The sequence below is a fragment of the Mustelus asterias genome, chromosome 22 (assembly GCF_964213995.1).
Source record: "Mustelus asterias chromosome 22, sMusAst1.hap1.1, whole genome shotgun sequence".
Taxonomy (NCBI): domain Eukaryota; kingdom Metazoa; phylum Chordata; class Chondrichthyes; order Carcharhiniformes; family Triakidae; genus Mustelus; species Mustelus asterias.
Genome location: NC_135822.1, coordinates 28,785,360 through 28,811,112, shown reverse-complemented (window position 1 = coordinate 28,811,112; position 25,753 = coordinate 28,785,360). Strand labels below are relative to the sequence as shown.

General features: G+C 46.2%; 1 protein-coding gene across 4 annotated transcripts in view; it reads left to right on the top strand.

The window, feature by feature from the left end:
• LOC144509979 (rho guanine nucleotide exchange factor 10-like protein) overlaps positions 1–25,753 on the top strand; it is a 217,932-nt gene that overhangs the window by 160,966 nt on the left and 31,213 nt on the right. For all 4 annotated transcript variants that reach the window (XM_078239049.1, XM_078239050.1, XM_078239052.1 and 1 more), the window contains 3 exons: positions 1,884–2,005; positions 10,165–10,251; positions 10,409–10,620. In XM_078239049.1, coding sequence (XP_078095175.1) covers positions 1,884–2,005; positions 10,165–10,251; positions 10,409–10,620 — 421 coding nt within the window. The remainder of the gene's footprint in view (positions 1–1,883; positions 2,006–10,164; positions 10,252–10,408; positions 10,621–25,753) is intronic.

Here is a 25,753-nt window from a genome sequence, read left to right as displayed (position 1 = left end):
CTATAAAATAGGCCCTTCGGCCCAACTCGTCCATGCTGACCAGGTTTCCTAAACTGAACTAGTTCCATTTGTCTGTGTATGGCCCGTATCCCTCTAAACCTTCCCCACCCATGTACCTGACCAAATATACAGAGAGTCAAGGAGATGTCGAGCAAGGAAACATGTCCTTTGGCCCAACTTGTCCATGTCCATGCTCTGAAATGTTTGATTCAAGGGCCACTGGGGATGGGCAACAAAGGCCAGTTTCGTCATTGACACCTGCGTCCCATTAAAGAATTTTTAAAAAATAGTTATTTGTGAAGCAAGTCAGAGCTTCAGAGCTCGGTTTAGATTCAATAAACTAACAACCGCCTGCTCAGAAACAGCCGAGTGCTGCACTAATGGACGGCAACCTTGGTCTTAGCCTGGAGCAGGAGCTGAAGCAAAGTGCAGCACTTCAAAGCAGATACTTTTCCACTTTGCTGAAGGAAGGCAGAGTACGAATGGATGTTGCTCCCATTTACTCTTTGCCAGCAGGTGGTGAAGTGACCCTGAACGGTGTTCACCCCCCTTACTTTCACAGTAACTTGCTGAATAATTACGGCATGCTCGGAGCGAACCCGGCGTGATGGACACCTCCTGCTGAGCATTTTGTGCATTGGAACCAAATAATTGCCACGTCTGACAGGATCCACTTCATAAATTTGATCTGTCAGCTTGTTAGTGAGATTAATTAGCCACACTATTAAGGTGTGTAGGTGTCTCTTCATATTGAGGATGTTTAATTAAAAGATGCCAGCAATTTATACAGCATTAGCAAAATGATACTCAGCCTCTCATTGCATAGAATGGATTATAATGGGTTGCAGCCTACGTGGGCTGCTAAATAGTCCCTTGACCACTCCTAAATTGAGAGGATATCTCGTAATGGCTGAATAGGAATTACGTGGAGTTATTCAGTGTGGACCTTCCTCTTTTTAATCGCAGTTGGCTGCAACAGGGGCCTTGCCATCATCATTTCAGGGATCAGTTGAAGGCTGCTGTGGTAGGTCCATCACCCAGTGTAACAGTGAAGCACACCAACCAGGAGACTGCTGGATTTGACCTTTCCATCAGTCACTAACTGAGGCAAACGCGGCTCGTGGCAGCAATAGGGAAGTCACAATTGGAGCTACCAAATGCAGCCGTCAACTTTGGGTGATGACTGGTTTGAGCTCCACCTTGCGGCGCCCATGGGCGTGAGTAGCTTTGCGACACGGGTAAGGCCCATGCATGCTGAAAGGCCACATGAACAAGGTACCAGGGAGTCATCTGAAAGCTGGCAACTGTCCTCCTAAAACAAATCAGTCCTGTCAGATGCAGAGGGCAGAGAAGGCTGGGCAGTTGTATAAATCATCGAATCATACAGTGCAGGAGAAGGCCATTCAGCCCATTGAGTCTGCACTGACTCTTTGACAGAGCATCTTATCCAGACCCTATCCCCGTAATTCCGTGTATTTAACCTGTTAATTCCCCTAACCTACATACCTTGGGGCAATTTAGCATGGCCGATCAACCTAACCTGCATATCTTTGGACTGTGGGAGGAAACCGGAGCACCCGGAGGAAACCCACGCAGACACGGGGAGAACATGCAAACTCCACACAGACAGTGACCCAAGGCCGAAATTGAACCCAGATCCCTGGCACTGTGAGGCAGCAGTGTTAACCACTGTGCTACCCAAGGAAAATTCACTTGGTTATATTTTTAATAACTTCAGTCCAATTATAACTGAATTGAGTTAGAATTAGTGCTAGGAATTCAATGCTTCAGATGTTTTGAATGTTATATAACGGAGTTGGAATCTGTAGTTCCTTTGAAACCCTCTTGATAAGTGCCTGATTTCTGTTTTCCCCCATTCACAGCTAAAGATAACCAGCCTGGCTGGTTCTGTATTGAGGATGATGGAAAAACAAAAGCTCCATTTTGGTGCCCTTTGCTTGCCTGTCGCATGCCCATGTATGGCTCAAAATGTCAGGACTTGAAGGTAAGTGAAAGAAAAAAGCAGCGAGAGCTGCCGTGGAGTTTTAAAAAGATGTGTATTTGATCATCTGTATATGTTTTAATCTTGGTTTTTGATGCCGTGGCCTTTTAAAAAAAAAAAGAACTTGCATTTATATTCATGCTTTTTGCAACCCCAAGGCATCCCAAAGCACTTTAACAACCAATGAAGTACTTTTCTGAAGTAAGAGTGAGTCACTGTTGCAATGCGAGTGTTGGTACTGAGCTACAACTAATGCAGCTTGTCAGACTGACTGCTTTTGAGAATATTTTTTCAAAAACATAAACTTCATTCATTATCCATGTTCCATATACCACAGTCTGAATTTTATACTTCCTTGCCACAAGATATTTAGTGGAGTGGAGGAGGGGTATTGTGAAATTGATTTTATTATTGTCACATGTATTGAGAAACAGTGAAAAGTATTGTTTCTTGCGCACTATACAGACACATCATTCTGTTCATAGAATACTTAGGGGGAGAAGGAAAGGACAGAGTGCAGAATGTAGCGTTACAGTCATAGCTGAGGTGTAGAGAAAAATCAGCTTAATATATGGTCCATTCAAAGTCTGGCAGCAGGGAAGCAGCTGCTCTTGAGTTGATTGGTACCTGATCTCAGACTTTTGTATCTTTTTCCCAATGGAAGAAGGTGGAAGAGAGCATGTATGGGGTCCTTGATTATGCTGGCTGCTTTCTTGAGGCAGTGGGAAATGTAGATGGAGTCAATGGATGGGAGGCTGGTTTGTGTGATGGATTGGGCCTCGTTCATACCCTTGTAGTTTTGTGCGGTCTTGGACAGAGCAGGGGCCATACCAAGGTGTGATACATCCGGTAAGGATGCTTTCTATAATGTATCTGTAAATTGAAGGAAGCAGATTGCCCGCCCCGACCTTGCAATGCCTTTACGCTGGGGCGGGCGGGTCTTGGACAGGGCGCCCACACTTGCCCCAGTTGAGACACTAAATGTTGTTTCTCTTCCAGCCTCAATCTTCAGACTGGCAGGAGCATTTACCCGGCATGGAGGAAGCCCAAAAAAAGAACGGGCTTAGATGGTGGGGGATGGCGTTACCATCAGAAGCCCCCATTTGACTATGGGTATTCCCCCCTCCATTTAAGGTCCAGAGCTGCTGGACCTCTGACCAACCTCCCCCCCCCCCCCCCCCCCCCCACCCCAACAGACTCCTCAGCCTTACATACCCTCCTCATCCTGGGACCCCCAAAACTTACCTTGTCCTCCAGTCCCACTTGTAGCCAACTGATGTACATTTGAACGTGAAATGGCCACAGGGCGCTCAGTAGCCCCGTCAACTCTTTGGATGGCAGGAAGGGCAACCCCACCATCTGCAAATCTCCGGCCCAAAGTCACTTTGGACCAATTCCAGTCATTATTTGTCCTCCATTCCCTTGGTGCAAAATTATTGCTGAAGGGCTGGATTTTTAGAAGTGGGGACAAGTCTTTACGCAGCTCAAACCAAAACCACATTCTGTAGATTAGCCCTACGCATCGGCCTTGTTGCAATACTGCTCACGTCCTGCTCTCCTCGGAAATCTTGAAACAGTTCCCACAGAGTGCAAATGGCCTTCCCTGGTGGCTTTCTGCACCCTCGCACTGCGCTGTCTCGTGTTAAACTTGTATTTCATTCCTTCACCACACACGCACCTAGATAGTGCGATACTTTGAATCCGTGCAAATCATCAGGGTGTCGGATTCAAAAACAGGCAAAAATATTGAATTTATACTTTGTAAGTCTTTGGAGGCAGAAATCCCTTCACCAAAATCCCTTTATTTACAAACTTTAACAGCAGTGCACAGAGTGCTATCAGTTGGCAGTCTGTCTCCGGGGGTATCAGAGGAACTGACACTCCTGGTTAGATACAAGATTAAAGTTGAGCAACCTTGTGAATTGTCACCTGAAATCCAATCCAATGGAATCTAAATGCTAACTGGAAGCTGAAAGCAGACTGTAATGAATGAAGCTGGATAGGATGTTTGGCTGATAGCTTTTTCAAACATTTTATGTTTTATTCATGATTTGCTTATGCATGGCTGGATCGAAGGTCGCCACGTGGCGACCTATCAGACTATAATGTGTGCACATGTGGAAGAGCAGTCCAAAGGTCAGATGGGACGTTGAGTGGCAAGGTACTGATAATCTGACAAGTGCCCATAGCTCTGTACTCCAACACGAGTCAACACCTCAAACCTTGCGTATGTTCATAAAGCACCTTTTTTAATAGAGTTAAAATGTCCCAGACGAAGGGGAGATTGTTTATGTTTAATGGAAAAGTTCAAATGCTCTTGATGGCACCAATAGATCCAGTGAGGAAATGGAAATTCCTCTTTTTTTTTTCTTGTCCCCTGTAATGTGTGAATACATTCCTACTCTATCTAATCAGCATTTGTAAAGTGAAGACCAATCGCCATCTGAACACTAGATTAATATGGGAGAGGAGAGAGAGAATTTAACTTCAGTCTTGTTGATTGAGTCGGAACAAGACTTTGGCCTTCTGATGAAGGGTACACACCCAATCTGATAACTTGCCTTTTCTCATTAAAGATGCTATGTATCTGTGCAGTTCCAATGTTTTCTGTTTTTTATAATTTGTTAGCCAGCGTTTGCAGACATCCTTTCTCTTTCCTGCTCAGTTTGTACCAGTTATTGCTGACTTCCTGTTGCGCTGTTCTTTTTTGATCTAGTTTATTTGAATGTTACCGACCTGTGGGAAATTTCTTACCGGTCGTCCCCCTAAGGATATCTATCACTGGAGCAAATCCCAGCTCCTCGCTGCATTCTTGCCTCAGCTGCCAAATATTGGAGGTGTTTCTGTCCTTTTTGTTTGGATAGAGTGTAGCCACATTGCCTATACTGAAGCTGCACTATGCTGATCTGTGACTCCCTACTCTAGTGTACAGCTTCTTGAAGGCTCAGGGATTTACAAAGCTCCAAAGCAATACCTGAACATGATGCGAATGTTGAGTCATCACCCACCTGTTGAGTTTGAACCAGACAGTCTGGCTTTTCAGCATCTTGGATTAAATTTAACAAAGGCACAAAAAGTGTTTTTGTTTTGTTTTCAATCATTCCGCTTGTCTGGATATATATCCTCGTAGGATCCCCACAGTGCAGAAGGAGGCCATTCAGCCCATCACCTGCACCACCAACAATCCCACCCAAGCCCTATCCATCTAACCCCATATATTTACCCTGACACTAAGGGGCAACTTAACATGACTAATCAGCCTAACCCGCACGTTTTTCGGACTGTGGGAGGAAACCAGAGCACCCGGAGGAAACCCACGCAGACTCGTGGAGAATGTGCAAACTCCACATGGACAGTGACCCAAGCCGGGAATCGAACCCAGGTCCCTGGCACTGTGAGGCAGCAGTGCTAATCACTGTGCCACATATCCATGAATAACATGGCAATATTGACATTTATCGACAATATCAAAGGGTTCTGTTTTTTTTATATCAACAAGACAATCGAACTTGGGCCTTCATGGAATCCCTACAGTGCTGATGAGGCCATTCAGCCCATCGAGTCTGCACCAAATCAACAACAGAGCATTTGACCCAGGCCCACTCCCTGCCGCCCTATCTCCATAACCCCCATACACCTTTCCCACTAATCTCCTTAATCTACACACCTTTGTTTAGCATGGCCAATCCACCTAACCTGCATATCTTCGGAGTGTGGGAGGAAACCCACACAGACACAAGGAGAACATGCAGACTCCACCGGAGGCAGAAATTGATCCTGGGTTCCTGGTGCTGAGAGACAGCAGTGCTAACCACTGTGCCACAGTGCTGCCCTCCATAGGAAAGGCTGATGACTGAATGGCGATCACAACAACCCAGCATTTTTGGGGTCACCTTCCATTATTGATATTTATCCTGAAACCTAAATACTAGTGGCTTCGATCATGCCTTCAGTAATGCTCCAGACTGTCAACTTTACATACACTGCATGCTCCCACAAACTGCAGTTAAATGGCCTGGCCAGTTGCTCGATTGGTGTTGGTTGAGGGGAAAAACATGGCAGAACATGCCTTCATTTTCTCGAATGGTGTCATGGGATCTTCACCTGAGATGACAGACAGGGCTCCATTTTAAAGTTTCATCCAAACGATGGCACCTCTTGAAGTTTAAGTTTTTATTTATTCGTGTCACAAGTAGGCTTACATTAACACTGCAATGAAGTTACTGTGAAAATCCCCTAGTCGCCACACTCCGGCGCCTGTTCGGGTACACTGAGGGAGAATTTAGCACGGCCAATGCACCTAACCAGCAGGTCTTTCAGACTGTGGAAGGAACCTGGAGCACCCGGAGGAAACCCACGCAGACACGGGGAGAATGTCAGACTCCGCACAGAGAGTGACCCAAGCCAGGAATTGAACCTGGGTCCCTGGCGCTGTGAGGCAGCAGTGCTAATCACTGTGCCTCTGTCTCTCTGTTTTATGCTGGAGTGTCAGTCGGGATTAGGCATTTCAAGTCTTGGGGTCAATTGAACCCCTGACCTTCTAATTCTGGGATTAGGCAGGAATGTGGCTTTGAGGTTCCAATCCAATTAGCCATGATCTTATTGAATGGCGGAGCAGGACTGTGTGGCCTACTCCTGATTCGCACGATTGTTCACAGGAGTGCTACCACTGAGCCAGGCTGAGTGCTAAAGTGAAATCTGTGGGGTAAACAGATCGATTTGTGAGATTAGATGTTCAGGTAAGATTCACAGCAATGTGAGCAGTTAAGTACAACTTGTATATGTAAATAGTTAGTAAAGCAAAGCGATTCTGTGTTAAATTGCATACACGTTATCAGAAATCCTGCAATGTGTATAAATGGGAAAATTGTAAGATTAGTTATAATTGAGTGCAAATGTTCGTTTTGAATAGCAATACACTGATCAATTTTAGTACCAGCATTTAGAAACAATTCTTGAGTAGAGTTTTTAAATTCGGCAATAGATCAGACCTATACTTGCAGACTTAACTTCTCCACATAGAATTATAAAGTTGTTATTCGGTGTTGGATTATTAGTAAATCTAAGAAGGATGAAACATTGGAATAAGACACTTAGTGCAGCCACACAATTGGATGGAGAGGTAGAGACCTAAATGGAATGTGTAAATTTTAGAAATCCTTCCCTCAATCTATTCCTGTGTGGTTGTGCAGTCTGCAAACAAGTCTGAGCATTTTGGCCTGTTCTGTTTTTGTAAAAGTTAATGTAAAAGTTCGCTTCTGTGTGGAAATATTTCTGTATTTGGTGAAATCCCGTTCTGCAATAGAGTTTTTAGAGAACCTGAGATTCAGCAGGAAAGATGACTTACCAGTTGTATTTTAAGAAGAGGTGGCCACATTCTTTTGATGGGACTCGCTTTATTATGATCAAGAGCATAAGTCTAGCGTTCTAATAAAATAAAACATGTCTTGGGTTTGGGACATGGAGACTAATTGGAGGATTCCCAATTGCTATTTTGTTTGTGCTTGGCCGACCCAGCAAAGCCTCAGACCCAGGCTTGGATTTGGGACCTTTCTGGTTCTACAGCTCAGGTCCACACTGGGTATTAGATTTACAACCCAGCACGGTGGCACAGTGGTTAGCACTGCTGCCTCACAGCACCAGGGACCCGGGTTTGATTCTGGGCTTGGGTCACTGTGTCTGTGCGGAATCTGCACGTTCTCCCCGTGTCTGCGTGGGTTTCCTCCGGGTGCTCCGCTTTCCTCCTCCGTCCAAAGATGCGCGGGTTAGGTGGATTGGCCATGATAAATTGCCCCTTAGTGTCAGGGGGACTAGCTAGGGTAAATGCATGGCGTTATGAGGATAGGGCGAGGGTGGGATTGTGGTCTCGATAAGCCAAATGGCGGCCTCCTGCACTGTAGGATTCTATGAACCCTCAAACTGGGTCCAAACTGGGCATTAGACTTACAACTTTCAAACTGGGCTTCACACTTGTATCCTCCAAACTGGGTCCACCCGATTTGTATATATCCACTAATAGCTGGTTATGAAGAGCACTAGGAAAGTGCTGAACTCTCAACGATTCTCGCCCTCTCCATAAAGTGTGACTGACAGCTGAATATATGATACTTTTTATAATTATGAGGACCGCATAGATGCAAACTGCAGCTGTCTGGGCTTTGTGTAATGACTGACAGAAACAAACAATTACAGCTTTTAATTATATTCCAGCATAAATAACAGTAATTTGCATGAGTGACTTCTACCTATGTCCCTCGCTCTTTTTTTTAATGTGAAAATTTGAACCATCTGTCAACCATTATACTGCATTTATTTTCTAAGTGTTTTAATCAAATGTAAGGGATGCTGATGGAATACCCATGTATCCTTTTGTCTAACAGCTCTATGGTTGCCAGTAGGCCCAGGATATTTTTACTCTCCCTGAGCCCAACTCCTGCACTATGAAACAGAGCCAAACACCAATCCTATACATTTTATTTTTAGATGAGGGGGAGGGGAGGAAGAGTTTTCTTCAAAGCAGGTGAAGTCCAGAACATTCTTCAAGTTGCCACTTGAACGTGGGTTACAGTGATACTTTGAGCTGTCTTCGTGTGGAGGCATGGGGTCGCGTATGGCAGTTTTCTCTTAATGACAGCTCCTAGATTAGCCACTTCAATCTAGTGAAGATTTGCCTTTCAGTCTTGAGCATCTGCTTGTTAATGGATAATGCAACATGTGTAACAGAGAGACCCCTTTGGACTGACTACAGCAATCCTTTACATCTGAATGTTTCGTTGACATGAATTCCCTTTTTCAGCCTGGTCATCAAGAGACTGAATGAAGCATCGGCTACCAACCAGTTATGACTATGAGCTGTATTATAATGTCATATAACTAGGGTCCAGCAAGTGACTGCAATTACCCAGGTTGCAATGTTTAGTCTTGTGTTCACATGCATTGGCCCAAATTCAGAAGCAAGAATTGACTCATCCTTCTCTTTGGGCCCTGGCATCCTGAGACCAATTGTAACACATGATGCTCTCTGGTGGCACAGTGGTTAGCACTGCTGCCTCACAGCTTGGGGGGGGCGGGTTGGGGAGTGGTGAAATCCCACAAGGGTTCTCTCTCTTGTACTCCGAACTGATTAGCAGAAGAGCTATGAAAATCCCAGGTATTTTAGCCTTTGGCCTTCATTTTTAAAAAGCCCAGAAAGTTGCTGATACATAGCAAACATCCCCCTCCAGGCTGCTCTCTGGTGAAGCAGGGAGTGAGTGCTGGGAGGAGGAAAGAGAGCGGGAAGGGACCGATTGTCACACCTCTCCACGGTTGGTCATTTCTTTCCTTTCAGAATTCGGGGCGTTAGTTAACATTTTGTGTTGTATTGCTTCGTGACTCCAATTGAAGTGGTACAAATGAGGTCTTGTGCAGAATACTGAAGTAAGAACAAAGAAAATTATAGCACAGGAACAGGCCCTTCGGCCCTCCAGGCCTGCACCGACCAGGCTGCCCGACTGCACTAAAACCCCCTACCCTTCCGGGGACCATATAAAGAACAAAGAAAAAGTAGATTAAGAGGGCGTAGTTTGTTCTGTTTATTTTGGGTACACTTCATGGAAAATCACCGAGCCCTTTTGTTTACACTGATCCATAATTATTATTTTTTAAATTTAAGAATCCTAGAATAGATTAATGGCCAAAATCATCAAAAGGAGTTGGTGTGAAGCTGAGGTGAATTCGGGTGCAGTGAGTTGAGTGGCCAGCGATTGATTGATTGATTGTATCAAATTCAGGTTTGTTGTATCCTGTTGCCCTCGTCTTCCACAGAATCCAAACTTTTGAGTTAATGAAGAGTTCTGAGGATGCAGGGAGTGTGTGTGAAAATGTGTATCTTGAGCTCGGGAAAGTTGTGAAGATCCATGCTATGAATGTTGTTGAAGTATGGAAAGTGAGTCTTGGGCATCCCCAAGACAGTTGTTGATAACGAGCACAATGGCATTAATAAGAACAATAGCAAGTCCATATAGCTGACCCTGCCACATAGCCTTGCAATCTTCATTTGGACAATGTAGATCACTCTGCTGGGGGGGTGGGTGTTGGGAGGGCAGCGGATTGGGGGTGGGGTGATGGAAAAAAGGGTACATGTGTATATATTAACTACACCCAATATGTTTCTCTCCATCCAGCCTGAAGCAGCCCTTCACACTCCAGTGCAATCATCCCTACTCGGGATTTCCATTGCCAGTACCTGTCTGGCACAGGGGTATCTTTGGGTAAGTAATTGTAACAGTAGGTAGTTAAGTGATGTGAGCCATTGTGTGCTACGTGAGACCTTGCATGTTTTAAAGTTTACTAAATGGTCATTTATATTTTTAGATCGCTTAACGAAACCTAATATTTGTTTCTTTTCCTCCCTGTGCCCTTCCATAGATTGGCAGTGGGCGAGAACAGGGGCTGGGGCAGGTTGATCTTTTCTCCTTGAACAGATCCGCTCCCAGACACGTCAAGTCCTTCCAGGTTAGCTCCCGGGTCTTGTGCATGGAATATATCCCTCTAATGGTCCGAGATGAAGACGATGCCAGTTGTCCAATGGCGAAACCTGGGGATAGCCCAATTATTGTAATGGGACTTCAAGATGGCAGGTAGGCATCCACTTTGTATTGGGAATCCTCAAAGGCCAATGGCTTATGACGTGCTACCCGGACTCCCCAATTCTTGTAAGGGTTTCTTTAATATTTTACCAATCAGTACCTTTCATGCGTCTATTAAATTATAGCATTGAGGCTCTGTGGGAAGAAAGAACTTGCATTCATCTTGTGCCTTATCTCAGTGAATGAAAGTGAAGCCCCAGTTGTTATGTAGGCAAACCCGGCAGCCATTTTGTCCGTGAGGGTCCCTCAAATGACAATAGGTTGAGTTTCTGGCAGCCATTTTGTCCTCCAGGGTGTCATGACAATGGAATGACTAATCAGTTAAAGAAAAATATAGGACAGTTGAGCAAAATTGCCTTCTATTGAATAGTGGGGTGAGATCTTTAACATATACTTGACACTTGTAGGCAGATGGAGCTTTGCTTTTCTAACACCACTTTCTCCCCCCCCCCCCCCCCCCGCCCCCCCAACACTCACTAAGGCAGCACCTCTGACAAGGTGGCACTCTTCTCTCAGCATTGCACAAAAGTATCAACTCGGGTTTTTTTTGTGTCCAGTTCCTGCAGTGTAACTGAACCCAGAACCTCCCAAGGCAGATGTGGAGCTGCTGGCATCTCGGACAAGCTGACCAGGGGCAGTTCTCCCAAGGTTTTTGAAGGAATTGGTTTTGCCAGGTTGCGCTGGGAAAACTGTAGTAAATAACCTGGTCCCTTTTTTTTTCTGTGCTGTCTGTGGATTGAGATGTCACTCACCTGGTGTAGAAGGAGACCATTCGGCCCATCGAGCCTGTACAGACAACAATCCCACCCAGGCCCTATCCCCATAACCCCACATATTTACCCTGCTAATCCCTCTAACCTACACATCCTGGGGCACTAAGGGGCAATTTAGCATGGCCAATGCACCTAACCTGCACATCTTTGGACTTTGGCCATAGTACCGCAGATTTTTCTTTTAACACAAGAAATAGAAAGACTTGCATTTACGTAGCGCCTTTCACAACTACTAGACATCTCAAAGTACTTTACTGCCTTTCGAAGTACCTTTCGAAGTGTTTGTTGTAAGTGGGCAATGCAGCAGCCAATTTATGCACACGATGTGGAGATGCTGGCGTTGGACTGGGGATTTTTGCACAGGAAGCCCACACAAACTGCAAAGTGATAATGTCCAGTTAATCTCCGTTAGTGAGAGTGATTTGAGAGATAAATATTCACCAGGATACTGGGATTAATTCCCCTTATCTTCAAAATAGTGCCATGGATCTTGAACATCTGTCCAAGCAAGCAGGTGGGGCCTCCTCCACTTAACAGCTGATGGCATCCCTGACAGTGTAGGACACTCAGTGCTACACTGGAGTGGCAGCTTTTTTGTGCTACTTACCTTGCGGGGGTGAAACGGGGATGAGGCTCGCCCATTGCACTGGGGGTGTGTTGATGCCTGCGATGATGGTTTGCCCAGGCTAGGGTAGAGTAAAGGACCAGGGTAGACGATGAGGTTAAACCGAGGCTTTACCTGATGCAATTTTTCAAAGCCATCTCGGCCTTTTGGCGAAGATGAAGCGTTAGATCAAACCCGGGAGAGGGTGCAATGCCTCATCCTGTCAGCTTGGATCTTGTTTGATCGAGCCCAAGATGGGAAGCAATGTCTTGCCTTGTCAGCTTGGATCTGGTTTGCCCCTCATGTGGGGACCATGATTGGACCTAATTTAAATTGGCTTTTTTCATTAGAATTAAAATACCGAAAGGTACCCCAAAAAAAAAAATCTCTGGAGTAGAACTTGCCTCGGAGTCAGAAGGTCACGGGGTTAAGAGTTCAATCCACTTACCCACAGCTGGCTCATACCACTTCCTCGGGTACCTCAAGGAAAATTGTGCGACAGAAGTATTTGATTGTTCCCTCAATGTTGCTGAGGTTTGACGTAACCCACCCTGCAATCTAAATTAGATGCATTTCATAACACTGGGAGCTTTTAACTGGTGCTTCTGCAAAGGTTATTTGATATGAAATATTTGAGGTCACAAATCCCAGAGGGGAACAAAAAGCTGTGAAATGTCATGGCCTTGCCTTGAGAATCTACTGCGCAATATTTGTGATAATGAGAAATTTCTTTGCTATAGTAACCAAATGTTTTCTGAGCAATTCAAAAGAGAAAGTGCTGAAGGGAGAGTGTGCAGGTCTGGCAGCATCTGTAGAGAGAGCGAGAAACAGAGTTAACGTTGAGAGACCAATATGAGACTACTTCAGAAGATGTTGCCAGACCTGTTGACTACTTTGAGCCCTTTTTCTGCTTTTATTTTAGATTTCCAGAATCTTCAATGTTTTGATTTTGACAGTATTTTGAACAGTTTGATCCCATTCTCTGAAAAAGCAAAGCAGAAGAATTTCATCAGACATTTGTTATTAATCTTGCATGACACAGTTTCAAAGCTTCTGCGATTTGGGACTTCCCTGATCTGCTTAGATTTATCCTACCTCTGCCTTACCATGTTAAATGTACTCGCTGTGATCTAATCCTGTTATTTCTGTTTATATTTCTTTCCTGATAATCCTGCCTCCACTTTTGAATACGCTTTCTGTTTGTATGGAAGCGTTTATGAAATAAAAATCAAAATGTAGACACAAAATTGGTAATCTCACTGGAATACTTGATGTGGGAAATGGGGAAAGATATCACCCTGTTGCTATATGGAATTCTTTTAAAAGGTTAGGCTTGTTGGGAAGGAGCTTTATCATCACTCGGCAATCAACAAGGACAATTTAATACTGATGATGGGAAGAGTTTCAATTTCCAGCACTAACTTGATCAACACAAAATTCATGAAAGAGAAGGTTGAATGTTCAAAGCAATTCACCAAGGATCCTTAGACAGCAACTTCCAAACCCACGACCACTTCCATCTCGAAGGGCATGGGAACGCCACCACATTCAAGTTCCTCTCCAAGCCACTCACCATCCTGACTTGGAAATATATCACCGTTCCTTTGCAGTCACTGGGTCAAAATCCTGGAATTCCCTCCCTCATGGCATTGTGGGTCAATCCATAGCACATGGACTGCAGTGATTCAAGAAGGCGGCTCACCATCACCTTGAGGGCAGCTAGGGATGGGCAATGTCCCACAAATGAATAAAAGAAAATGTCATTTCAGTAGCAAGTGCCTCTTGACAAGGCTAGAATGTTGAACTGTCGCTGCAGAGCCTTGTATGGTGAATTGCCAGTCTTGATGCCTGAATCGGAGTCCTGCAGGAGTAACTCACCACCTGACTCCCCAAAGGCTGTCCACCATTTACAGGGCACAGGTCAGGATTGTGATGGAATACACTTCATTGCCTGGATGAGAAGGTTGATGCCATCCAGGACAAAGCAGCCCGCTTGCCTGCTACCTCTTCCACAAACATCCACTCCCTCCATCACTAGTCAGCAGCAGCAGTGTGTACCATCTACAAGATGCACTGCAGCAACTTGCTCTTTAGGCAGCACCTTCCAACTCCACGGCTGCTACTATCTAGAAGGACAAGGACTGTAAGCGGAAACACCACCACCTGGAAGTTCCCCTCTAAGCCACTCACCATCCTGACTTGGAAATATATCACCGTTCCGTCGCTGGGTGAAAATCCTGGAATGTCCTCCCTAACAGCACTGTGGGTGTACCTACACCATATGACTGCAGCGTTTCAAGAAGGCAGCTCACCACCGCCACCTCTAAGGCAACTAGAGATGGGTAATAAATGCTGGTCTAGCCAGCAAAGCCCATATTCTACAAATGAAGAAATACGTTTATTTAAAAAAGATGCTAGGCCCGTGAGCAGAGGATGCTGTTGCCTCTCCATGTTGCCTCTCCATGTTTTTCAGGAAGAGAAGGAGTTACAGGCTAATAGGCTGGAGGAAATAGATGTTCGGAGGGAGGATGTATTGGCAGTTTTGAATAAACTGAAGGTCGATAAGTCCCCTGGGCCTGATGAAATGTATCCTAGGATTCTTTGGGAGGCGAGGGATGAGATTGCAGAGCCTTTGGCTTTGATCTTTGGGTCCTCGCTGTCCACGGGGATGGTGCCAGAGGACTGGAGAGTGGCAAATGTTGTTCCTCTGTTTAAGAAAGGGAATAGAAATGACCCTGGTAATTATAGACCGGTTAGTCTGACTTCGGTGGTTGGTAAATTGATGGAAAAGGTCCTTAGGGATGGGATTTACGACCATTTAGAAAGATGCGGATTAATCCGGGATAGTCAGCACGGATTTGTGAAGGGCAAGTCGTGCCTCACAAATTTGATAGAATTTTTTGAGGAGGTAACTAGGTGTGTTGATGAAGGTAGGGCGGTTGATGTCATATACATGGATTTTAGTAAGGCGTTTGATAAGGTCCCCCATGGTCGGCTTATGATGAAAGTAAGGAGGTGTGGGATAGAGGGAAAGTTGGCCGATTGGATAGGTAACTGGCTGTCTGATCGAAGACAGAGGGTGGTGGTGGATGGAAAATTTTCGGACTGGAGGCAGGTTGCTAGCGGAGTGCCGCAGGGATCGGTGCTTGGTCCTCTGCTCTTTGTGATTTTTATTAATGACTTAGAGGAGGGGGCTGAAGGGTGGATCAGTAAATTTGCTGATGACACCAAGATTGGTGGAGTAGTGGATGAGGTGGAGGGCTGTTGTAGGCTGCAAAGAGACATAGATAGGATGCAAAGCTGGGCTGAAAAATGGCAAATGGAGTTTAACCCTGATAAATGTGAGGTGATTCATTTTGGTAGGACTAATTTAAATGTGGATTACAGGGTCAAAGGTAGGGTTCTGAAGACTGTGGAGGAACAGAGAGATCTTGGGGTCCATATCCACAGATCTCTAAAGGTTGCCACTCAAGTGGATAGAGCTGTGAAGAAGGCATATAGTGTGTTAGCTTTTATTAACAGGGGGTTGGAGTTTAAGAGCCGTGGGGTTATGCTGCAACTGTACAGGACCTTGGTGAGACCGCATTTGGAATATTGCGTGCAGTTCTGGTCACCTCACTATAAGAAGGATGTGGAAGCGCTGGAAAGAGTGCAGAGGAGATTTACCAGGATGCTGCCTGGTTTGGAGTGTCGGTCTTATGAGGAAAGGTTGAGGGAGCTGGGGCTGTTCTCTCTGGAGCGGAGGAGATTGAGGGGAGACTTAATAGAGGTTTATAAAATGATGAAGGGGATAGATCGTGTGAACGTTCAAAGACTATTTCCTCGGGTGGATGGAGGTATTACAAGGGGGCATAACTATAGGGTTCATGGTGGGAGATATAGGAAGGATATCAGAGGTAGGTTCTTCACGCAGAGAGTGGTTGGGGTGTGGAATGGACTGCCTGCAGTGATAGTGGAGTCAGACACTTTAGGAACATTTAAGCGGTTATTGGATAGGCACATGGAGCACACCAGGATGGTAGGGAGTGGGATAGCTTGATCTTGGTTTCAGATGAAGGTCGGCACAACATCGTGGGCCGAAGGGCCTGTACTGTTCTATGTTCTATGTTCTCTCTGTTCACTTCTCCTCCTGGCCCATTGCAGACCAACATGTTACTGGGGTTTTGGAAAGTTAATTAGTTCTCCTGTTCTCTTAAACAGTGATGGTGTCTGTTTAAGTTTATTTATTAGTGTCACAAGTCGGCTTACATTAACACTGCAATGAAGTTAGTCGCCGCACTCTGGTGCCTGTTCAGGTATAATGAGAGAGAATTTAGCATGGCTAATGCACCTAACCAGCACGTCTTTCGGGACTGTGGGAGGAAACCGGAGCACCCGGAGGAAACTCGCGCAGACACGGGGAGAACGTGCAAACTCCACACAGACAGTGACCCAAGCCGGGAATCGAACCCGGGTCCCTGGCGCTGAGAGACAGCAGTGCTAACCACTGTGCCATCGTGCCGCCAAGTAAAAAGGAGACTTAAAAACAGTTTCCTTTATCAAAAAATCCTCAATCATCCAACAGAGGTTGGTCTGGATAGTGAGGGGTGTAGGTTGAACTGTGTCTCTTTGGAAGACACCCTACCATGCTTGACCCTTTCCACAACACATTGTAGTTGTGGGATTAACCTCAACAACAGTTTCTGAGCTCTGTCTGGTACTGAGCTTCACAAACCAGGAAGATCTCTGATTCGATTCCAGTGTAACAATTTAGATAAGGGAGTAGTGTATCCCTGGATTAGCATTGGAGAAGAGAAAGCATGATGTGGAGATGCCGGCATTGGACTGGGGTAAACACAGTAAGAAGTTTAACAACACCAGGTTAAAGTCCAACAGGTTTATTTGGTAGCAAAAGCCACACAAGCTTTCGGAGCTGCAAGCTCCTTCTTCAGGTGAGTGGGAATTCTGTTCACAAACAGAGCATATAAAGACACAAACTCAATTTACATGAATAATGGTTGGAATGCGAATACTTACAACTAATCAAGTCTTTAAGAAACAAAACAACATGAGTGGAGAGAGCATCAAGACAGGCTAAAAAGATGTGTATTGTCTCCAGACAAGACAGCCAGTGAAACTCTGTGGGGGTTACAAATAGTGGGACATGAACCCAATATCCCGGTTGAGGCCGTCCTCGTGTGTGCGGAACTTGGCGATCAGTTTCTGCTCAGCGACTCTGCGCCGTCGTGTGTCGCGAAGGCCGCCTTGGAGAACGCTTACCCGAATATCAGAGGCCGAATGCCCGTGACCACTGAAGTGCTCCCCAACAGGAAGAGAACAGTCTTGCCTGGTGATTGTCGAGCGGTGTTCATTCATCCGTTGTCGCAGCGTCTGCATAGTTTCCCCAATGTACCATGCCTCGGGACATCCTTTCTTGCAGCGTATCAGGTAGACAACGTTGGCCGAATTGCAAGAGTATGTACCGTGTACCTGGTGGATGGTGTTCTCACGTGAGATGATGGCATCTGTGTCGATGATCCGGCACGTCTTGCAGAGGTTGCTGTGGCAGGGTTGTGTGGTGTCATGGTCACTGTTCTCCTGAAGGCTGGGTAGTTTGCTGCGGACAATGGTCTGTTTGAGGTTGTGCGGTTGTTTGAAGGCAAGAAGTGGGGGTGTGGGGATGGCCTTGGCGAGATGTTCGTCTTCATCAATGACATGTTGAAGGCTCCGGAGGAGATGCCGTAGCTTCTCCGCTCCAGGGAAGTACTGGACAACGAAGGGTACTCTGTCCACTGTGTCCCGTGTTTGTCTTCTGAGGAGGTCGGTGCAGTTTTTCGCTGTGGCGCGTTGGAACTGTTGATCAATGAGTCGAGCACCATATCCTGTTCTTATGAGGGCATCTTTCAGCGTCTGGAGGTGTCTGTTGCGATCCTCCTCATCTGAGCAGATCCTGTGTATACGGAGGGCTTGTCCGTAGGGGATGGCTTCTTTAACGTGTTTAGGGTGGAAGCTGGAGAAGTGGAGCATCGTGAGGTTATCCGTGGGCTTGCGGTACAGTGAGGTGCTGAGGTGACCGTCCTTAATGGAGATGCGTGTGTCCAAGAATGCAACCGATTCTGGAGAGTAGTCTATGGTGAGTCTGATGGTGGGATGGAACTTGTTGATGTCATCATAGAGTTGTTTCAGTGATTGTTCACCATGAGTCCAAAGGAAGAAAATGTCATCGATGTATCTAGTGTATAGCATCGGTTGAAGGTCCCGTGCGGTGAAGAAGTCTTGTTCGAACCTGTGCATGAAGACGTTGGCATATTGAGGTGCGAATTTGGTCCCCATGGCTGTTCCGTGTGTCTGGATGAAGAACTGGTTGTTGAAGGTGAAGATATTGTGGTCCAGGATGAAGCGGATGAGATGTAAAATTGCATCTGGAAACTGGCAGTTGTTGGCGCTGAGCACTGAGGCCGTTGCAGCAATGCCATCGTCATGGGGGATGCTGGTGTAGAGTGCCGAGACATCCATTGTGACGAGGAGCGCTCCTGGTTCAACTGCTCCATGTGTGCCGAGTTTCTGTAGGAAGTCCGTCGTGTCGCGACAAAAGCTGGGGGTTCTTTGTACAATGGGTTTCAGGATGCCCTCGACATAGCCGGAGAGGTTCTCGCACAGGGTCCCATTGCCCGATACGATGGGACAGCCGGGTGTGTTTGCCTTGTGTATCTTCGGGAGGCAGTAGAGATCTCCAATGCGGGGAGTACGTGGGATGAGAGCACGGAGGGTGTTCTGAAGGTCCGGATCAAAGGTCTTGATCAGAGTGTTGAGTTGACGGGTGTGTTCTTTGGTCGGATCTGCAGGTAACTGTCTGTAGTGTTCCTCATTGTTTAGTTGTCGGTACACTTCTTTGCAGTAATCTGTTCTGTTCAGTGTGACGATGGCCCCTCCTTTGTCTGCTGGTTTGATGACAATGTTGCGGTTGGTCTTGAGAGCGTGGATGGCGTTACGTTGTGCTTGGGTGATGTTCGGGGCTGTCTTGTGAGTGCGGCTGATGAATTTGGTGTTGACGCACCTCCTGACGGCTTGGGCATACATGTCAAGTCGAGGGCAGCGGCCTTCTGGAGGAGTCCAATTCGACTCTTTCCTCTTCGGATGCACTGCGGATCTCTCTGTCGGCTGTTCCGGTTCATTGGCTGTCCCATTGTGTTCGTTGTTGGCCTCTTGGAGTTTCTGGAAGAACTCCCTCAGCCTCATTCGCCTGATGAATTCCTCTGTGTCTGCTGCGAGACTGATGGGGTCTATTTTGGTGGTGGGGCAAAAATTAAGCCCTCGGCTGAGAACTTCGATTTCATCTGGTTGAAGTGTGTAGTCGGACAAGTTGACAATGGACTTCCCTGCAGTGGTACTGTTTTCTACTGTGGTACCGGGGGAGGCTTGGTTGCTGCTGGTGGTGATGCCGAGTTTCTCAAGTTTCCTGTTCTTGGTGTGCGTGTAGATGGTGTAGTTCCTTTGTCTCGTCTGCTTGGCAGAGTTTCGCAGCTGGTCTGCATCCTGAGCGCAAGTTGAGAGTATGGACTCTATCTTGGTTTCCAGGCTGCGGCGTTTGCTGTACAGTTGGTGTATGAGGTGGTTGAGGAGGGTGAGAGAGGTGCGACGGCAAAGTCTCTCAGCGTAGTCTGTGTTATAGGTTGACCTGAGTGGGTTCGTGATCCGTAGTCCTTTCGGTATTTTGTCTGCTTTCTTGCATCTTTGTAGAAACTTGATGTCTGTGTCGATATGCGCGATCTTCTTGGAGATCCTCTCCACTTGGAGCCGGCAGTTTGCGGTGTCGATGGTAGTCATGATGTGGAGATGCCGGCGTTGGACTGGGGTAAACACAGTAAGAAGTTTAACAACACCAGGTTAAAGTCCAACAGGTTTATTTGGTAGCAAAAGCCACACAAGCTTTCGGAGCTGCAAGCCCCTTCAGGTGAGTCAAAGAGAAAGCAACCAGGGCTCTCATTATTCCTGCTGAAAACTTGACATGGTCGAGAGAATACACTGAGATGCCAGAGGTTATTGCCCTCTATCCAGCTGTATGGCAGCAAGAACCTTGAGCTTTCTGAAGCGAGGAGGTGTAAAATTTGAAATTGCATACCTTGGTTGATCTTCCTATAACTTTTATTTATTAAAATGCTACTTCCCAGATTCTTTCTATATACCCAGTACAGGAACACTTGTCATCTGGAGATGAGATGCAGCAAAAATGGAAGTGTAGGTGAAGGCCATTATCACCTTTTTTCATCAACCACTTATTATTCATCGCAAGTAGTCATTGCCATTGAAAGCAAATCATTGTGTGTGTATGTGTTTGAAATGTTGAGATGTTTCTAAGAAATGTAAAAAGGATGCTATAACAATACAAATCAATCTTGCAAGAAGAGAAACAACTTGAGTGGATGTAGAATCAGAAGGAGGCCATTCAGTCCATCGCGTCTGCACCGAGTCTCTGGACAGCGTATCTTTCCCAGGCCTACCCACCACTCTATCCCTGTAACCCCATGTATTTACCTCACCAATCCCCTTAACCTACACATCTTTGGGCACTAAGGGGCAATGTTAGCATGGCCAATCCACCTAAACTGCAGGTTTAAATGGGGCAGCACGGCGGCACAGTGGTTAGCACTGCTGCCTCACCGAGCCAAGGACCTGGGCTCAATTCCCGGCTTGGATGACTGTGTGGAGTTTGTACATTCTCCCCGTGGATTTCCTCTGGGTGCTCCGGTTTCCTCCCACACTCCAAAGCCGTGTGGGTTAGGTTGATTGGCCATGCTAGATTAACCCTTGTATCAGGGGGGCTAGCAGGATAATTATGAGGGGTTATGGTGATAGGGCTGGCTGGGATTGTGGTCAGTGCAGATTCGATGGGCCAAATGACCTCCTTCTGTACTTTAGAGATTCTATGATCTTTGGTTTGTGGGAGGAAACCCATGCAGACGGGGGGAGAATATGCAGACTCTGCACAGACGATCATCCAAGGCCGGAATTGAACCCGTGTCCCTGACGCTGAAGCAGCAGTGCTGACCACCGTGCCACCCCAAGATGTAATTCCAATCTGGAACAGAAGGGGTGAACAAAGATTTGTTCTGTTAGATATTTGGGGTGTGGAATGGACTGCCTGCAGTGACAGTGGAGTCAGACACTTTAGGAACATTTAAGCAGTTATTGGATAGGCACATGGAGCACACCAGGATGATAGGGAGTGGGATAGCTTGATCTTGGTTTCAGATCAAGCTCGGCACAACATCGTGGGCCGAAGGGCCTGTTCTGTGCTGTACTGTTCTATGTACTAGATATCACTGTTTTGGCAGCTCCCTCCTGCAACCTTCCAAAATATTTCTGTAATCTAATACTCATAATTCTCCTATTTCTAAAATATTCCAAATATTAATCTTTTAGAAATACAGAACTTAAATATTGCTGAAAAAACTGATTTTTTTTTTTGTCGATACTTTTTATTGGGAGGTTCGAAAGAAGGGAAATAAATTTATACTGCACGAGAAGGGAGTGTTGATTGGTTGGCTGGTGGTCTCTGGGATAGTGGCATTGCCATGGAGAATCCACCAGTTGATGGTGACAGTTAACTGCCAGGTATTGTTTGAAATTTGAACCAGGCTGCTTGGCTCTGGTTCAAGGTATTGCCTTGAGGAATGAACCAGCGACTAGCTGTCACTTATTTTGTTCGTGTGTGTACATGTTCTTTCTATCTGCAAGTAACAGACCTCTGTGTCGTAAGATATGTAGCTTCCAGTAAACTCAATTGTGCCACCCTGTGCATCTAACTGAGATTGTTAAATTGGTGGTCAATGGAATTCTTAGCACATTGGCTTATTTTGTTCTTCTCCAATTCTAGTTTCTCACACATGTCTGGTTTCCTTTACTACTCCAATTTGGCTGTGTCTTCAGTTGCGTATCTGGGCCCTGAACTCTGGTATTCTCTCAAACTAATCCACCTTCACTCCCCTCCTTTTTAAGGAGGTCTTTAATATCTACCTCTTGTGACGAGGATTATGGTCATTTGCCCTAATATCTCAGCCCAGTGTCCGCTTTCACTTGACCATGCTCCTTTGAAATGTCTGGGGACACTTTACAAGTACGACTCTCTCCCTCTTCAGGTACCATGCCCTAAGGGGGCATTTGCAACCATGGACCTCCACATGCTTGTCCATGGTTATGCTTGGCACAGTACTACAATGGTCTGCCATTGCCTTCAGCAGGTTCTGGCTGACCAGGAGATGCTTCCGCTCCTACCGCCTGCCATTGGCACATTGGAAGAACTTTCCGGTTGATCATCAACCTGTTTGACCCTCAAGTCCCAGAATGCAACTTTAATCCTACCACTGTTGCCTCACAGCGCCAGGGACCCGGGTTTGATTCCCAGCTTAGAAACAGAAAAACTACAGCACAAAACAGGCCCTTCGGCCCCACAAGTTGTGCCGAACATATCCCTACCTTTTAGGCCTACCTATAACCCTCCATCCTATTAGGTCCCATGTACTCATCCAGGAGTCTTTTAAAAGACCCTATTGAGTTTGCCTCCACCACCACTGATGGCAGCCGATTCCACTCGTCCACCACCCTCTGTGTGAAAAACTTCCCCCTAACATTTCCCCTGTACCTACCCCCCAGCACCTTAAACCTGTGTCCTCTCGTAGCAGCCATTTCCACCCTGGAAAAAAGCCTCTGAGAGTCCACCCGCTCTATGCCTCTCAATATCTTATATACCTCTATTAGGTCTCCCCTCATTCTCCATCTCTCCAAGGAGAAAAGACCGCGCTCCCTCAGCCTATCCTCATAAGGCATGCCACTCAATCCAGGCAACATCCTTGTAAATCTCCTCTGCACCCTTTCAATCTTTTCCACATCCTTCCTATAGTGAGGCGACCAGAACTGAGCACAGTACTCCAAGTGGGGTCTGACGAGGGTCTTATATAGCTGCATCATTATCCCCGGACTCCTAAACTCAATCCCTCGATTGATAAAGGCCAGCACACCATACGCCTTCTTAACCACCACCTCCACCTGCGGGGCCGATTTTAGAGTCCTATGGACCCAGACCCCAAGGTCCTTCTGATCCTCTACAGTACTAGGAGTCTTTCCCTTTGTATTGTATTCCTTCATCCCATTTGACCTGCCAAAATGGACCACTACATATTTATCTGGGTTGAAGTCCATCTGCCACTTCTCCGCCCAGTCTTGCATCCTATCTATGTCCCTCTGTAACTTCTGACATCCCTCCAGACTATCCACAACCCCACTAACCTTCATGTCGTCGGCAAACTTACCAACCCATCCCTCCACTTCCTCATCCAGGTCATTTATGAAAATGACAAACAGCAAGGGTCCCAGAACAGATCCCTGGGGCACACCACTGGTGACCGACCTCCATTTTGAAAAAGACCCATCTATACCCACTCTCTGCCTCCTTTTGGGCAAGCCAGTTCTGGATCCACAGGGCAGCAGCCCCTTGGATCCCATGCCCTCTCTCTTTTTCTAGAAGCCTTGCATGGGGGACCTTATTGAACGCCTTGCTAAAATCCATATAAACCACATCTACCGCTTTCTCTTCGTCAATGTGTTTAGTCACATTTTTGAAGAACTCCACCAGGCTCGTAAGGCACGATCTGCCTTTGACAAAGCCATGCTGAGTATTCTTGAGCATACTAAACCTCTCTAAATGCTCATAAATATTGTCCCTCAGGATCTTCTCCATCAGCTTGCCAACCACTGAGGTTAGACTCACCGGTCGGTAATTCCTGGGCTATCCCTATTCCCCTTCTTGAAAATAGGAACCACATCCGCAACTCTCCGGCACCTCTCCCGTCTCCATCGACGACGCAAAGATCATCGCCAGAGGCTCTGCAATCTCTTCCCTCACCTCTCACAGTAAGGGTCACTGTCTGTGTGGATTCTGCACATTCTCCCCGTGTCTGCATGGGTTTCCTCCGGGTGCTCCGGTTTCCTCCCACAGTCCGGAAGACATGCTGGTTAGGTGCATTGGCCATGCTAAACACTTAGTGTATCCGAATAGGCACCAGAGTGTGGCGACTAGGGGATTTTCACAGTAACTTCATTGCAGCGTTAATGTAAGTCTACTTGTGACACTAATAAACGTTTTACTTTATCCAGAGTTTCTGGCTGAGTCAGAAACATTATCCACTGTGCCACAATATCTCCCTTATGATTACCTTTGCAGGGTAAGGGTGAATCAGATCCTATTGGGATGCCCTCTACAGTTCAATAGCCATCGAAGCTTGTTTAGGCCCAGGCTTCTAAAAAGGAGCTTGGTTGAAGTAAAAGGCTGCTAGCAGCTGGTGTTTGTGGAACTGTTCCTAAAATGAGGCAGCATTCTTCATAGCAGGGAGAAAATAAACTTTTAGCACCTTTCACAATCACAGAACATTCCAAAGCAATTTACTTAACTGAGCTCTTTGAAGTATAGTCACTGGTGAAGTAGGAATTGCAGTTGCCAATTTGCATACACAAAGCTCCCACAAATATCCTGAGAGATGATAATTAGACAAGTAGGTTTGTGTGATATTGTCTGAGGGGTAAATACTGTAAGAGTTTTGACAACACCAGGTTAAAGTCCAACAGGTTTATTTGGTAGCAAATACCATTAGCTTTCGGAGCGCTGCTCCTTCGTCAGATGGAGTGGAAATCTGCTCTCAAACAGGGCAGAGAGACACAAAATCAAGTTACAGAATACTGATTAGAATGAGAATCCCTACAGCCAGCCAGATCTTAAAGATACAGACAATGTGAGTGGAGGGAGCATTAAGCACAGGTTAAAGAGATGTGTATTGTCTCTTTAACCTGTGCTTAATGCTCCCTCCACCCACATTGTCTGTATCTTTAAGATCTGGCTGGCTGTAGGGATTCTCATTCTAATCAGTATTCTGTAACTTGATTTTGTGTGTCTCTGCCCTGTTTGAGAGCAGATTTCCACTCCATCTGACGAAGGGGCAACACTCCGCAAGCTAATGGTATTTGCTACCAAATAAACCTGTTGGACTTTAACCTGGTGTTGTTAAAACTCTTACTGTATTTACCCCAGTCCAACGCCGGCATCTCCACATCATGGGTAAATACTGGCCAGGGTGCTGGCAATGGTAGACTGCTGCTCACCTTCAAAACCACGCCATAGGATCTTTGACATCCACCTAAGAGGGCAGACCGTGTCTCAGTTTCAACGTCACAAAGAAGATTACAGCACAGGAACAGTCCCTTCGGCCCTCCAAGCCTGCACCGACCATGCTGCCCGTCTGTACTAAAATCCCCTATCCTTCTGGGGACCATATCCCTAAATTCACATCCTATTCATGTATTTGTCCGACGTCCCTTAAAAGTCACTATCGTATCCACTTTCACTACCTCCCCCTGGCAGCGAGTTGGGCAGAAGTGCCCATTCATCCAAGAGTGGGTATTTGCGGCAATGCAGCATTCCCTCAGTACTGCACTAGATTGGAATGTCAGCTTAACGTTCTTGCACAAGCCTCTGGAATGGGACTTGAACGCAGAACCTTCTGATTCTGAGGCAAGCGTGTCATCCAAAAAGTCACAGCCAATACCCAATTCACGACTGTGAAGAAAATTCACTCTGGACTAATTAATGATGGAGCCAAATGGTTACTGCACCGGAGCTGTCATTCGCCCTGTCAAATTTGTGTCAACTCTCTCTCTCTCTCTCTCTCTCTCTCTCTCGCTCAGAGCAACTCATTTCAGTCCTACTCCTTTGCCTTTT